General features: G+C 44.7%; 1 protein-coding gene across 2 annotated transcripts in view; it reads left to right on the top strand.

Annotated features, from left to right (window-relative positions):
- The window catches only part of ahr2 (aryl hydrocarbon receptor 2), a 151683-nt gene that overhangs the window by 107777 nt on the left and 29763 nt on the right, over positions 1-14143 (top strand). For both annotated transcript variants that reach the window (XM_043693101.2, XM_043693100.2), the window contains exon 3: positions 7533-7648. In XM_043693101.2, coding sequence (XP_043549036.2) covers positions 7533-7648 — 116 coding nt within the window. The remainder of the gene's footprint in view (positions 1-7532; positions 7649-14143) is intronic.

Raw genomic sequence — 14143 nt, 5'->3', positions numbered from 1 at the left:
CTGAGCCACCGTGCTGCCCCAAATATCTCCTTTAGCTTGGCCCAGCCACTGATGCCGGTGGTTTTTGTAGCATTGCTGCGCAGTCTGCACGCGCTAGAGGGCTGAGTGGAAGCACAGGATGTTCGTGCTTGCTCACAAAATAAGAGCAACACCCGACCCAGTGACCTCCCAGCCTGCGCCTGCCTTCACAGCTGGCAAACACTTCACCCCTCCAAACGTGTTTGAAAGCAGTGGGAGAGCATGCCAGTTGTTCTACAGTTTCTCCTCATGCCAGAGGGGAAAAAGATATACCATCCAACTTTGGTTTAAAATTGGACTGTCAAACCCGCTACAAAATAAAAGTTACGAAATGTACTTGAGCAGAATCAGGAAAAGGCAGATACCACGTCAGTGTCATCGGCAGCCTTATGATTTGTGTGTTTAGCTGTTTGGAAAAGCTGCACGGTAGGTTTGTGTTGGCGTGCGTGATACTCTTAATTGAGGGACCTTGGTTTTTCTGGGCACCAGTTACAATATTGTAACCACCAGTATTTCAGTGCAGTATGAATATCCCTCAAGATGGCACTGTCCCATTTACCACATTCTTTACCGAGTGGTTACCACGGTGACAGTCGGCAGATTGCCTGCTTTTAGCTTTATGAAGTCTTGGTTCCGTTTTATTTGTGTGGTTGCTTTCTTTTTATTAGTGTAGTGATGGTTGCTTCCACTTGGCACTGGTCTGAACTGGCCCATCCTTGGGTTGACTGTCAGTTCACCCATGTGGACGTCGCTAGCAAGGCCAACGTTTATTGTTCAAACGTTAATGTCTTGAGCTACTGTGGCCAATCCGGGTATAGAAAACCCCACGGTGCTTTCGCTCCTGGATTTTGACCCAGTGACAGTGAAGTAACTGACCTCTCAGTTAACTTGATGTGCGGTTCAGAAGGCAGCCAGTAAGTGATGGTGATTTCATGTATCTGCTGTCCTTACCCCTCCAGGTGGTAGATGTCACAGGTTTGAAAGGTGATGTTGAACGAGGCTTCCTGAATTGCCCTAGTGCATGGTAGCTGCTGCTGTGTCTTGGTGGGACTTGCTACAGTGCTCATCTCCCTGCTTGGCCTGTACCCTCTGTATGTCTAAGGTGAACAAATTGCTCTAATCTTTGCACTGCCACTGTCGTATTGTAGGTCTTCAGACAGGTTGGGGATGCTGGCGTGGAGGCTGTGCCTGCTGGATTTTATGTGCAGTCACCGACTTGTATGGGGATGGGAAGAGGTGTATAAAATCTAGCTCAAGGAACGGGAAACTGCACAACGGAGCAGTGTACCTCCACCTGATACAGCATCTTCTGGGGTGGAGGGTGAAATTTGTTGGAAATTGGGGGAAGAGAAATTTAGAAATCGTGCCCCTGCACCCACCCCCACCATCATTAAATTTTTCGACTATGAAGCTCATTAATTAAACAAATATTTCTCATCAAAACCCTTTGCTAGTGTATTCACGTTCTGCTTGCTGACAGCACGTTGATCTCTCGGTCTCGTATACAGACTCGTACGGACTTGCTTGGAAGGAAATTGTGGGTAACTTAAAACCCTCAAGCTGAGCAGAACAATCTCACACTTTGAAAACACACAAAGTAAAATCTCAAGGGAACACCAATCCAAAGCAACCCTGTGTGTGTGTGTGTGTTGTGTATTGTCTCTGTGTCTGTCTGTCTGCCTGTGTGTGTGTCTCACTCTCACTCTCACTCTCACTCTCTCACTCTCACTCTCACTCTCACTCTCACTCTCACTCTCACTCTCACTCTCACTCTCACTCTCACTCTCACTCTCACTCTCACTCTCACTCTCACTCTCACTCTCACTCTCACTCTCACTCTCACAGGAGGGAGGGAGGGAGATGAAACATACAACATATTGGGTAAGGTCAGGTCACTTGACCTTTCAGCACTTGTTTCCTAGCAGACTGGGTCAGTGTTGTTGTCTGGATGGACCCAATGTCCTGAAGGGTCAGTACTCTGAGTATCCTGCAGGTCCCTGAGGCAGGCAAACAGAATTGCAGAATGTCACCTTCACATCTCAGTCATCATTTTCACCCAGCCTGCCGTCTCACCTAACATCCCCTTCCAATAGCACCAGCCCCCATCCCTCACCACAACACCAGAATGATTGTGTTCTGTGGAATAATCCTTCGTCTCCATTTACATCACTTTGACTTTATTCTTGGGAGCTGTAGTAATGCCAGTATTTGTTGCTAATCCCGCTGGAGAACATGGTGGTGAGTTGCCTTCTTGAAACACTGCAGTCTGTGTGGTGTAGGTACCCCCAAAGTGCTGTTAGGGAGACTTCACTTCCTGAAGAAGGGCTCATGCCTGAAACGTTGATTGTCCTGCTCCTTGGATGCTGCCTGACCTGCTGCGCTTTTCCAGCGACACACTTTCAGACTTCACATCTCACCAACGTTAAAGCAATGGCAAGTGCCAGGTCTGGATGGACATGCTAGACTGGTGGGGTAGGCCTTATCCTATACTTTCACCCTACAAGTTGACTTTGCTATGAGGGACACAGGAGTGATTGAAGTTCAAACTAGAGCAGCTGAGGAACACTTGACCTTTGGTTGCTCCGTCTAGATTAGACTATTCCAGTGTAACCCTGGCTGGTGTTTCACATTCCACACTCCACAAATTTGAGCTATTCCAAACCTCTGCTCCCAGTGTCCTAATCTGTACCAAATGCCATTTACCTCCCTGACTTACATTGGCTCCTGGTCATGGTCCTCCCTGTTTCTGTTATCTCTTTCAGCCCCACTAAGATATCAGCTTCTGGCCTTGAGCATCCAGCTGCCTGGGACCTAAGCCCTGGAACTCTTTCCTTAACCTTGCCGCCTTCTCGTTTCTGATGCTACTTTCCACCTTCCCCTCGCATCGGGCTTTTGGTTATCTGCGCTAACATGATTTCCTTGGCCTCAGAAGGAACTTTGCTTTTTAATGCTCTTGCAAAACATCTCGAGATATTTTGTCGCATCAAAGACACTCCCTTACATACAACTCGGTGCAGTTTGGGAGTAAGTTTAGGAGTTCTGCGCTCTCGCTCTGTCACTCTGAGGTTTACCCAGGCTGGTTTGAGTCATGAGTTTTGTGATGAGAAGTGTTTGTTTGTCATTTGGGAACAATTTCTTGGAAACACAAAAAAAAGAGGCTCTGTTTCAGCCCTATAATCATGTGACATTCTCGATGAACTGACTCTAACCTTGAACTGAAGGGAATAAGGTTGAGAAACCATGTAGCCATCTGATGAACTGCTGGACCATCACATTTCCTCTTGTTGCTGCCATCGATCTGTCCATTACCATGCTGGGCCTATCGAGACCAGTCAATACAGGGGAGGTAGAATAACCCATGAGACAGATTGATAGGTAGAAAGACAAGAAAAGAAAGAGAAATGAGAAAGAAAGGTGGTGGGTATATCCGGCAAAAGGGGGAAAGGATAGTCACCTCTCTAATCTTGGCTATATTGTACCCTATTGAATTTCAAAGCTTCAGCCTCTTATCTTGCTTGCCATTCTAAACTGGCAAAGTGCAAAAATGGTTAGCGAAACAGGCTATAGAGGAGGAATCCTCAAATAAACTTAAGACCATAAGACATAGGAGTGGAAGTAAGGCCATTCGGCCCATCGAGTCCACTCCGCCATTTAATCATGACTGATGAGCATTTCAACTCCATTTATCCTCATTCTCCCCGTAGCCCTTAATTCCTTGTGCCATTAAGAATTTATCAATCTATGCCATACTTGGCCATACGTTTTGCAAACAGTAGCACTATTTGCCTTGTGGAGGCCATCTGCAAAAAGGTTTGATTTGGGGATTCTTCACCAATAAGGTGGAGAGCATTACATTTTTAACTGGATTCATTCAGAGCATCCGTTTCCGTTGCTTTTGCTGAATGTGGGTATTCTCCTGCTCAGCCCGGGTGCTGCGCTGTTGTGCAATACTGTGTCCTAGTTTGCAGAGTAAAGCCACCTTTTGGCACTCCCCTCCAATGCAGTTAAAAGTCCTGAGTACCAGTGGAGCCCTCCAAAGTTGCGGCTGAACCAGAACCTTGCACCACCGTCTTAATTTGAACAAACCCAGGGTGATAGACTCTGGAGGGCAGCCAAACCAACTCTTGATTCTGAAGAATATGTTTTCAGCCATCTTCTCGAGCCTACTCGGAGTGTGTCCAGTTCTCTTACTGGCATTTATTCAACGGACATTGAAAGGGTAATGCTGTCAGGCGGTGAAGGATTTGGAGTTCATTCTCCATGCATAACATAGTTTGATAATGCCGCGGTAGTGCAGAGAATAGCCATTCAGTCCACTAAGTATACGTTGAATGTTCACCTTCTGTGAATCAGAATGAGTTTGTCCTTTATCATACATGTCAAAAGAGGTTAAAGAGAGAGGTTTTCAAATCAAAAATACCGGCATCCAATTATTTTGATATGTTTGGACATAGCAAGCAATCTTTAATTAGCTAAAAATCATGCAACACCAGATTATAGCGCCTCCAAATCAGTCTTTACTTTGTTTCTCTTCCCTGTTGCAATAAAAGTATTCACATGTACCACGGTACAATTCTCATTGTCTTAATATTCCTCATGTTAACAGAAGGTAGAGTGCCCATAGACAGGAGAAGTGAAGAGCAACAGTTGGGTTGTGCCAATTTAGTGTACCTACACGTACACGTCTTGTATATACACTGCCACTCCCGTTCCTCCATCAGCACCACGTACGTGTGTGTATGCGTACTCTCTCTCATTCATTAACTTTCATACATTCACTCTCTCTTGCTCACTCTCCCCACATACATATGCACACAGTTATCTGAGCTTAGCTGACAGTTCAAACAGGTTATACATCTTATTAGGTAGCAGGTGCATAGCAATAATCTGCTCATCACTGTTACAACACTGGGTAAACCCCTCTGCTAATTTCAACCCGACACATAGAGAAGCTCACCTCGCACTGCAATCCGTTACATTTCGAGAGGCAAAGAGCTATCCCAGAGGTCAGTATTTAAAGTAAAAATTAACTATTTTATTCTTTAAGTCCACCAGAGAACATTAAAACAACTATTTACAACTCCTTTCTCTTAAACCTATCTTTTACCTCTCACTCTACCCTCCCCCCTGTAGAGATCCACTCGTAGGATTCCCTGTATCATCTCCTCTTTGGTCTTCTGCTGCGCAACTTTTTTTATGGACAGGTACCTTTCAGAGAGCTATTTGGCCATCTGTGTACACTTGTTGGTTTTCTTGACAGTTCTCCCCATAACTGTTCAAACTGTCTGTTTTTATACCCCAAAACATTGGATCTTGTTATTTGTTTGATGTCATAAAAACACTAAATTCAAATTAAATTGGGTTTTTGTACCTGGGGCATAATTTAAACTGGCTGAATTTGAATTTGTTTTTGTTCCATGGCAACTCAACTCCAGCTGTTTGTTTCAACCAAGTGTTACAATTGTTCCAGATACTCTGTGCTTTCAGTCAGTCCTTGCTAGCTTCCTATCTCTCTCTCAAAGGTACGGTGCATACCTACACCTTCACAACACCACCACTCAATTTGGATTCTGCCATAGCCAGTCAGCTCCTGATGTCCTTCCAACCTTGGTTCAAATGTATTCCAAAAAGGTGAATTCCAGAGGTGAAGTGAGAGTGACTGCCCCTGATGTCAAGGCAGCTTTTGATTTGAGGATAACATCAAGGAGCCCTTTCAAAATTGAAATCAGTGGGTACGAGCAGAAAATCCCTTTAGTGGGAGAAATATTGAGTGTATAGGAAGATGGTTGTGGTTTTGAAGTGAATCATCTTAGTTCCCCAACATCACTACAGGGTTCCTCAGGGTAGTTTCACTGCTCAACCATCATTGACCTTGCCTTGATCTGCAGGTCAGAAGTAGGTATGTTTGCTGATAGTTGAGCAATGTTCAGCATCATTTCTGATTATCCGGTTCTGTAATAGTCCATACCTCCCAACAGCATGATTTGAACAATATCCAGACTTAAACTGATAAGGTTTGAATCACTCAGGAGTCACCTTCAAAAAGAGAGAGTCTATCTAACTATTGCCCCTTGACATTTAATGGTATCACTGTTGCTGAATTCCCCATAATCAATACCCTAGAGTACCCATTGATCAGAAACTGAATTACACCACCGCAATAAATACTGAGGCTACAACAGGCTAGGAATTTTAAGGTAAATAACTCATCTCCTGAATTCGCAAAATCTGTCCACAACCTACAAGGCGTTAAGTCAAAAGTGATTAAGTACTCTCCACTTGCTTGACACCATCCACGACAAAGTAGCCCACTGAATTGGAACCTCATCCGCCACTTTCACTGTTCACTTGCGTTATGCCAGATGCAAAGTGGCAGCACTGTGTCATCCACAAGATGAAAATCAAATGACAATAGGTTACAGTCCAACAGGTTTATTTGAAATTGCAAGCTTTTGGAGCTCTGCTCCTTCCTCGGGCGTGGTATGGTGGGGAGATACAAGACACAGTATGAATAAACAAAAAGTTAACACCTTTAAAACTAGCTGCTTTTGTTGGATCCTTGAATCAGTTGGGTGGTAGACTGCTGAAGTAAAATGCAAAATCCAGATTCCTTTCAAACCTTTGTCCCTAGATAACATTTTGCTTATAAATACTGTCTTATAGCTCTATATCAATCATGCCTGAGGAAGGAGCAGAGCTCTGAAAGCTTGCAGTTTCAAATAAACCTGTTGGACTAAAGCCTGGTGTCATTTCATTTTTGACCTTATCCACGCCAATCCAACTCCAGCATCTCCACATCATTCACAAGACGTACTGCAGCCACTCACCAAGGCTCCTTCGACAGTTCTTTCTAAATCTATCTGCAGCCACTATCCACTGGAAAGACAGAGGCAGCAGATACGTGAGAGCACCACCTCGCAGTTCCCTCTCCAAGCCCCACACCATCTGAACGTATATTGCTTTTCCTTCATTGTCATAAAGTCAAAATCTTGCGACTCTCTTCCTAACAGTGCGACTTGCATTCCAAGGTGTACAGTGGTTTAAAAGGCAGCTGACTGCCACTTTCTCAAGGGATTTTCAATGAGCAATAAATACTACCTCAGATTGCATGCATGGATTAAAAAAGAACTGAATTTGACCCCTTTTAAAATTCTCATGGTACCATGTGCTGTCAGGCGGTAATCATACAAGTTACTCTCCCTCTAGCAGGGATGAAGCTTATGCCCGAAGCATTGACTCTCCTGCTCCTCGGATGCTGCCTGACCTGCTGTGCATTTCCAGCGCCACACTCTCGACTCTGATCTCCAGCCTCTCACTTTCTCCCACTGTGCTGCCAGTTCCTGTTTATTAATCTGGCTGCTCAGAATAAACTCATGTTTAACGAGAAAAAGCCACCTTTCATGAGTAATTTCTTGTCTGGCGCTAATTTTAATTTTCTCTGAAAAGCGAGCTGCGCATTGTTTCATAACCCTGTTTCTTTTCTAAAGTGTCCCTTTTGTTTGTATTCCTTACAGCCGGCATCAAGAGGAGCAGGGCTGGCTGGTTGACGGACAAGCCCTCGGCACACTTTCAAGGGAATGGACAGCAAAATGGTCAGCCAGTCATCTCCGAGGGAGATCTATTGCTCGAGGTGAGGAGAAATATAATACAAGAAAGATGAAGCACCCACTGGACAGATGAATTATTTTGAAAACTGCTTATGATCCCTTGATTTCATTGCCCAGGGCATCCTTCCCAGTGCAGTGTGTCGAGGAACATGAGGGATTTCTATAGAATCTGAAGCTGGAGAAGAGCCTAACCTTTTAGGACAGTCTGAAGTACTGGAAGGATTGGGCTCTTCAGATAGTTATGCAATCTGAGGTAGTATTTATTGCTCATTGAAAATCCCTTGAGAAAGTGCCTTTTCAAACCACTGTATTCCTTGGAATGCAAGTAGCACTGTTAGGAAGAGTGTTGCAGGATTTTGACTTTTAGGTCTGATTTTGATGATGACGACCACTTGGGCTGCTTCGTCCTGGATGGTGTCAAGCATTGTGACTGTTGTTGGTGATGGATGTGTCCAGACATTTGTGGACACTCCTACCTTGTCGTAGTTGTGGGTATGTTCGCCGAGCTGGGAAGTTGATTTACAGACTTTTCATCCCCTGTCCAGGTGACTCCAGTGCTTTGGAGCCTCCTGTGAAACGCTGCTATAATGTGTTTTCTGGAATTTATTTGGTTCGGTTCCTGCTGCTTCTGGTTGTTTGTTGTAGTGGCCGGGTACATTGGGTCAAGGTCTGCGTGTTTGTTGATGGAGTCCGTGGCTGAGTGCCATGCTTCCAGACACACTGTGGCTGTGCTCTGTTTAGCTTGTCCTGTGATCGTTGTGTTGTCCCAGTCGAATTTGTGGTCCTTGTCGTCTGTGTGTATGGCTGCCAGGTTAGCTGGTCGTGGTGTTTAGTGGCTAGTTGGTGTTCGTAGATGCTAGCTGTCTGCCTGTTTGTCCTATGTAACATCTCGTGCAGTCTCTGCATGGAATCTTGTAAATTATGTTTGTCCTGCACGTGAAGGGTATTGGATATTTTGTCCTGGTGAGTTGTTGTCTGAGTGTGCCTGTCAGTTTATGGGCTATCGTGGATTCCAATGGTCAGAGAAGTCTGGCTGTCAGTTCAGAGACACTTTATGTACGGTGGCGTGGCCAGTGAGTTAGGTCGTGCCATGTCTTTGTCATGGTGTTTGTCTGTAAGGCATCTGCAGATGATGACCAGGCTGATCATTCCCTAAATGCATTCTGTGTTGCATTCAAAATGGGAGCTGTACTGGGGTAGTGGTGATTAACAACAGGCCTATTGGAGTTGAGGGATTTTATTTTTATTTCTTCATGAAGTAAGGATTTTGCACAGGATTAGCAGTTACACCAATTCTTAGTTGGCCTTGAGAACTTGGTGAGCTGCCATCTTGAACCGTCACAGTCCATGTCGTGGAGATATACGTACACACTGCTGTTCAGGAAAGGAGTTCCAGGATATTCATCTGATGACAGTGAAGGAAACATGATATGTTTCCAAATCGGGATGGTGAGAGACTTGGAGGGGAACTTGCAGGTAGTGGTGTTCCCAAGCATCTACAACCCCTGTTCTCTAGGGGGCAGTGATTGTAGGTTTGCAAGTTGCTGTTGAAGTCTTTGGTAAGTTATTTTCCCACATCATGTAGATGGTATTACAGTACTATTATTGTGTGTCATTGCTGAAGTGAGTGAATATTAAACATGGTGGATGAGCGCCAATCAATTGGGCTGCTTCGTCCTGGATGGTGTCAAGCATTGTGACTGTTGTTGGTGATGGATGTATCCAGACATTTGTGGACACTCCTACCTTGTGCCCAGTAGATGGTGGACAGGCACTCGGGAAGTGAGCTACTCACTGCAGGATTTCTAGCCTCTGACCTGCTCTTGTAGCCACAATACTCTTGTGGCTGGTCTGTCTTTTGAATCCGTGAGCTATTTGTTAGGGAAAAGGTGGGCCTAACAGTGCCACCTGGATGTCAGAAGAGTGGCATTTGGGCAATATTGATGAGTAAGGTTTTGGGAGCAGTTCTTCCAGGGCCAAATGGTATGGGGTTAGACTAGATAAGGCAAATAACGATGGGGAGGGTGTCAAACCTGTGGTGGAAAAGCTTTGTCAGTAATAAAACTTGTAAAGGGACTGGAAGCAAACCCATACAAAGTAGCATGATAAATGAGATACCCAAAGCAGGCCAGAGCATGAATGGCAGTGGGGATGTTGATGTGAATGAGGAAGTGAGGTAAGAAGGGGAAAGGGGAGGTAAACAAAAAGAGGGCTGTTATTATGGGTGGCTGAACTCTCCAGAGGTGGGCAACTTCTCTAATTAAAGACAATAGGGAGGGAATCCTGTACGTTGATGGGTGCCCTTGCAGCAAATAACACTGATCTCGACACTGCTGCCTGCTGACTAGCCCTGTATGTTAGTTATCATTGGGTAGAAAGAAGGGGGCGCTCTTGTCCAGTGCCTGTCATGACCTCTGGGGAGAATTGGCTGAACAGCAATGAAGCAAAGTCATCGTCGTATTGTTAAAGGAGCAGCATCTAATCTGTGCACAGCAATCTCCCACAAACAGCAATGTAACAATAAAAATAAACTACTTGCGGATCCTGGAAATCTGAAATGTGGGCAGTGGCGGAGAAACTCAGTGGGTCAGGCAGCATCTGTGGAGAGAAATAGAGTGGACATCTCAATACGACGAACCTGAGCGTTATCATCTAAGTCAACATTTGAACTATGTTTCTTTCTCTAGTCAGATCTGCTGAGTTTCTCCAGCACTTTGTGAGTAATGTAACAATGACCAAACCATCTGTTTTTGCTGATGATGACAGCAGGACAAATATTGGCCGTGTCACTGGGGAGAACGCCTGTGAAACAGCGCCTTGGAATCTTTCCATTTTATGGGGTGCCCTCAGTGTAATTTTTTTTCCCCTGAGAGGTGGTGCCCCCAATGCTGGTACTGCACTAGAATGTCAGTGTAGATTTTTGTTTGTTTGTGTTCCAGTCTCTAGAGTGAGATTTGAAATCCCAGCCTTCTGAGTTAAGAGGTGAGAATGTGACTCTCCGAACCATGGCTAACATTCCCAGCATGCAGCTGGTCATTTGATGTGACCAGCATGACTGGGGTACCCTTGATATCTCTCCCATCCCATTGTGCTGTTTCATTGTCCCTTTGACAAGGGAAAACGGTGCTCAGGCCATTTCAGAACTGATTTGTGATGCCAACTTGAATTTTCCTTGCCAACCCTTGGGAATTATTCAGTGCTGAGCTGTTTCCAAAGCACCCCCCCCCCACTTCTGTAAGTTCATGTTGCTAAGAGGAAATTTTCAGGTCGTTTCTCTTTCCCAACTGCCCCTCTTTAGTAAAAAGCTTGGAAATTCTTTAGTCACGATTGGCTTGATGCTGAGCTGAGTTTGCAGATAATAATCAGCTAATTTACATTCCACATTCCAAAAAAAAAATGTTAGAACTGTAGACTCATAGAGTCATAGAATCGCTACAGTGTGGAAATAGACCATTCAGCCCAAACTGACCCTCCGAAGAGCATCCCACCCAGACCCACCTACCCTGTCCTTATTCAGTCTGGCCTCCATATTACTCCAGACCTATAGCAATGAATCATGGACTTGTACAGGATAGAAGAGCTAGCCCCATTCACCAGTTCTATCTCCATAGCCCTTTAACTTCATTGCTTTCAAATATATCTCCAATTATCTTTTGATCTGTCCAATGGAATGCACCTCCACCACTCTCCCAGACAGCACACTGCAAATTCTAACAACTCTGAGTACAGAATTTTCTCCTCATTTCATTCCTAGCTCTCTCGCTGACTATCTTGAAGTCATGACCCCTCATTACTGACATGGAAACAGAATATCTTCCTCACTCTGTCAAAATGGTCCATAATTTTGAATACCCCAATAAGGTCACCTCTTAATCTTCTCTGCTCCAAGGAGACTCAGGCCAATGTCTCTAATCTTTCATTATATATAAAATCCGTCATTCCCGGTATCATTCTAGTGGGTGATTCTTAATGGGAAACAAATGCTGACCTAGACATTGACGTCCACCTTCCATTACCAGTGTGGCCCCATTGGTAAGGCCAGAATTTCTGGCCATGAAGCTCACACGAGCTGGTGAGAATGAATGACTGACTGGCTGGCTCACTGGAGCATTTCAGCAGGCAGCTGCCATGGGGCCAGACTGGGCAAGGACATCCACTTTCCTTCCCTCATGGATGTCTGTGAACCCTGTGCATTTTCACAAGAACCTGCTAAATTCATGGTCACTGTTGTGATACAAGCTTTTCATTTTCAATGTATTTAATTGTGTTTGTGTTCCCCGGACTGCCAAGATGGGATTCGAACTGCTGCTGTTCCTGGATCACTAGTCCAGGCTTCTGCATTACTTATTACGCTGTGCTACTGTGTATATTGTAATATTGTGACAGCTCAATACTGTATATTGTTGCGTACTTGAAATATTCTTTAGTAGCCGTATTTGTGGCCATCGTCACCACTAGATGGCATACCATATGCCCATGCCAAAAAAAATCTTACCAGCCCTGCTCAGGGGCTTTACTGTTGTAACGGGGGTGACCATTAAAGCTGTTTAAAGTACGAATCTGAATGGAGTCAACTCCTATCCACTAGACATTACCCTGATAAAAGACGCATTAGGGAATCATTAGATGCAAACAGAGAAATAAACGTATCATTCAGTTAGGATGGGACAGCAGTCATGGCAATGCAGCACAAAATGTATGCCTATACCTATAAAACAAGGGTCATCAAAACAGACTTAATCCAGTTTCATTTGGGGTATCAGCATAAATTTGCATCAGAATCTAGATTAAAGCAAACCCAGTGACACAGAGGTCTTTTGTACATGTGCTGATGGCTGCAGGCAGTATCCTGGATGTATCAAAGGCAGAAGTTGCTGGAGAAACTCAGCAAGTCTGGCAGCATGCGTGGAGAGAAAGCAGAGTTAAAATTTTGAGTCCAGTGATGCTCCTTCAGAGACAGGGTTATGGTGAAGGAGAAGGGTCATTGGACACAATGTTAACTCGATTTCTCTCCACGCATGCTGCCAGACCTGCTGAGCTTTTCCAGCAACTTTTGATTTTGATTCTGATTTCCAGCAGATCTTTGGGGTTTTTGTTTGGTTGGTATCCTGAATGTGTTAGGAACAGGTGCTTATTTCTTCCTGAATGAACTTCAACTTCCCCTCTTTGTAGGTAGTCAAATTCTTCATGTTTAAATTGCTGTGTTAATCTCCATGGTTACCATTTTCTTTCTAATTTATTCGTTTAAAGAACATGGATGTTGCATTTATTTCCTGTCCCTGAATGACCTGGGGAAGGTGGTGATGGTAGTGAGCTGCTCCCTTGAACTCACTGCAGTCATTGGATTGTAGGGAGACCGTGGTTAGGAAAGGATTTCTGGGATGTTGACCAAGTAACAGGTGAAGGGACAGTGATATAGTCATTGAGTCTTAGAGATGTATAGCATGGAAACAGACCCTTTGGTCCAACTCGTCCATGCCAGCCAGATATCCCAACCCAATCTAGTCCAACCTACCAGCACCTGGCCCATATCCCTCCAAACCCTTCCTATTCATATACCCATCCAAATGCCTCTTAAATGTTGCAATTGTACTAGCCTCCACCACTTCCTTTGGCAGCTCATTCCATACACGTACCGCCTTCTGTGTGGGAAAACGTTGCCCCTTTGGTCTCTTTTATATCTTTCCCCCCTCACTCTAAACCTATGCCCTCTAGTTCTGGACTCCCTGACCCCAGGGAAATGACTTTGTCTATTTATCCTATCCATGCCCCTCATAATTTTGTAAGCCTCTATAAGGTCACCCCTCAGCCTCCGACGCTCCAGGGAAAACAGCCCCAGCCTAATCAACCGCTCCCTGTAGCTCAAACCGTCCAACCCTGGCAACATCCTTGTAAATCTTTTCTGAACCCTTTCAAGTTTCATAACATCTTTCCGATAGGAAAGAGAGCAGAATTGCACGCAATATTCCAACAGTGGCCTAACCAATGACCTGTACAAGTCAGGATGGTCAATGGCTTGGAGAGGACTTTGCAGGTTGTTGGTGTTCCCATTTATCTGCTTCCCCTTGTCCTTCGAGGTAATAGATGTTGTAGGTTTGGAAGGTGCTGACAGACAACATTAGTGTTTTGCTGCAGTGAGTCTCATAGATACGTGATGATGGAGAAGAGAATGTATTGGATGTGGTGCCAATCAAGAAGGCTGCTTTATCCTGGATGGTGTCACCCATCCAGGCAAGTGGAGAATATCCTATCACACCTGACTTGTGCCTTGTAGATAGTGGATCAACATTGAGGAGACAAGGGCTAATTCACCACAGAATTCCTAGCTTCTGACCTGTTCTTGCACCCCAAGTTTTTATATGGTGAGACCAGTTGAGTTTCTGATCAATAGTGACTCCAAGATGTTAATAGAGGGGACGTTCAGCACTGGTAATGTTCATTGAACATCAAGTGGAGATGGTTAGATTCTTTGTTGTTGGAGGTTGACTGTCAGTTGTGTGGCTGTAATGTTACTTGTC

The sequence above is a fragment of the Chiloscyllium plagiosum genome, unplaced genomic scaffold (assembly GCF_037043375.1).
Source record: "Chiloscyllium plagiosum isolate Xiang-an unplaced genomic scaffold, Cpla_swu_hap1 HiC_scaffold_7, whole genome shotgun sequence".
NCBI lineage: Eukaryota > Metazoa > Chordata > Chondrichthyes > Orectolobiformes > Hemiscylliidae > Chiloscyllium > Chiloscyllium plagiosum.
The sequence above is the reverse complement of the archived record's forward strand: the minus strand, read 5'-3'. Positions and strand labels throughout refer to the sequence as shown.